The 774-nt window shown below is 50.8% G+C and overlaps 1 protein-coding gene across 1 annotated transcript in view; it reads left to right on the top strand.

Moving 5' to 3' along the window:
* LOC119582008 (probable ubiquitin carboxyl-terminal hydrolase FAF-X) overlaps positions 1-774 on the top strand; it is a gene marked incomplete at its 5' end in the record, with an annotated part of 3,388 nt that overhangs the window by 149 nt on the left and 2,465 nt on the right. Inside the window, 1 exon segment of the mRNA XM_037930203.1 lies at positions 1-739. Coding sequence (XP_037786131.1) covers positions 1-739 — 739 coding nt within the window.

Here is a 774-nt window from a genome sequence, read left to right as displayed (position 1 = left end):
TGCCATGAGTCATAATATGTCAGGGGGTTTACCACACCCATCGGTTTCAAATGGCTTCTCAGCCGACATGCCACTGGGTATGGCCCAGTCATTGGTGCATAGCTTAGCAGGGATTGGTGCAATCACAGGCATGCCTGGTCTGTCCTCCCTTGGCCCCTCTGGGCTAGAGGGACTGGGTGCTGCTGTCACGGGTAGCATGTTGCCAGGGCTTGTTGATGCTGCATCAACGAATAGTGCCAATATTTCTGTTGCTGCTGCCTCCAATGCAGTACCAACACATAACCCAATGATGGCAACTCATGACACACATCAAGAAATGCCATCACATCTGCCAGAGACTAGCCTAGCAGACTTAAAAGCGGCAGGCTTAGATACTAGTTTAAGTTATTATTCGTCAATTCCACAAACGCAAAGCGACACATCTATCATGCGCAAACAGTCAGAGGAGGAGCTCAACCCAGAGGCCCAGGCCCTACAGCGGCAACATGCAGAGGCTTCAGCATTGGCAAGCTACCTGGCTGCTCAGGATAAGAAGCCCCCTTCCTCTGCCCCAGAAACCCCAAAGTCATCTGGAGGAAGCTCTTTCAGTAAACCCAAACCAACACCCAAGAACCTCAGTTCATGGTCATCCCTAGCGCAGAGTGCCGTCCCTTCACCCACAGCCTCGACCTCTCTGAAAACCTCAGCCAGTGATTCCTTTGCCCAGTTCAAGAGAGTTGCCAAGGAAAAAGAAGCAAGGGTATGTGCTTCTCTGTAACAAATGTGATATTAGTG

The sequence above is a fragment of the Penaeus monodon genome, chromosome 15, assembly GCF_015228065.2.
Source record: "Penaeus monodon isolate SGIC_2016 chromosome 15, NSTDA_Pmon_1, whole genome shotgun sequence".
Taxonomy (NCBI): Eukaryota; Metazoa; Arthropoda; class Malacostraca; order Decapoda; family Penaeidae; genus Penaeus; species Penaeus monodon.
Note: the sequence above shows the minus strand (reverse complement) of the source record. Positions and strands in the feature narration are given on the sequence as shown.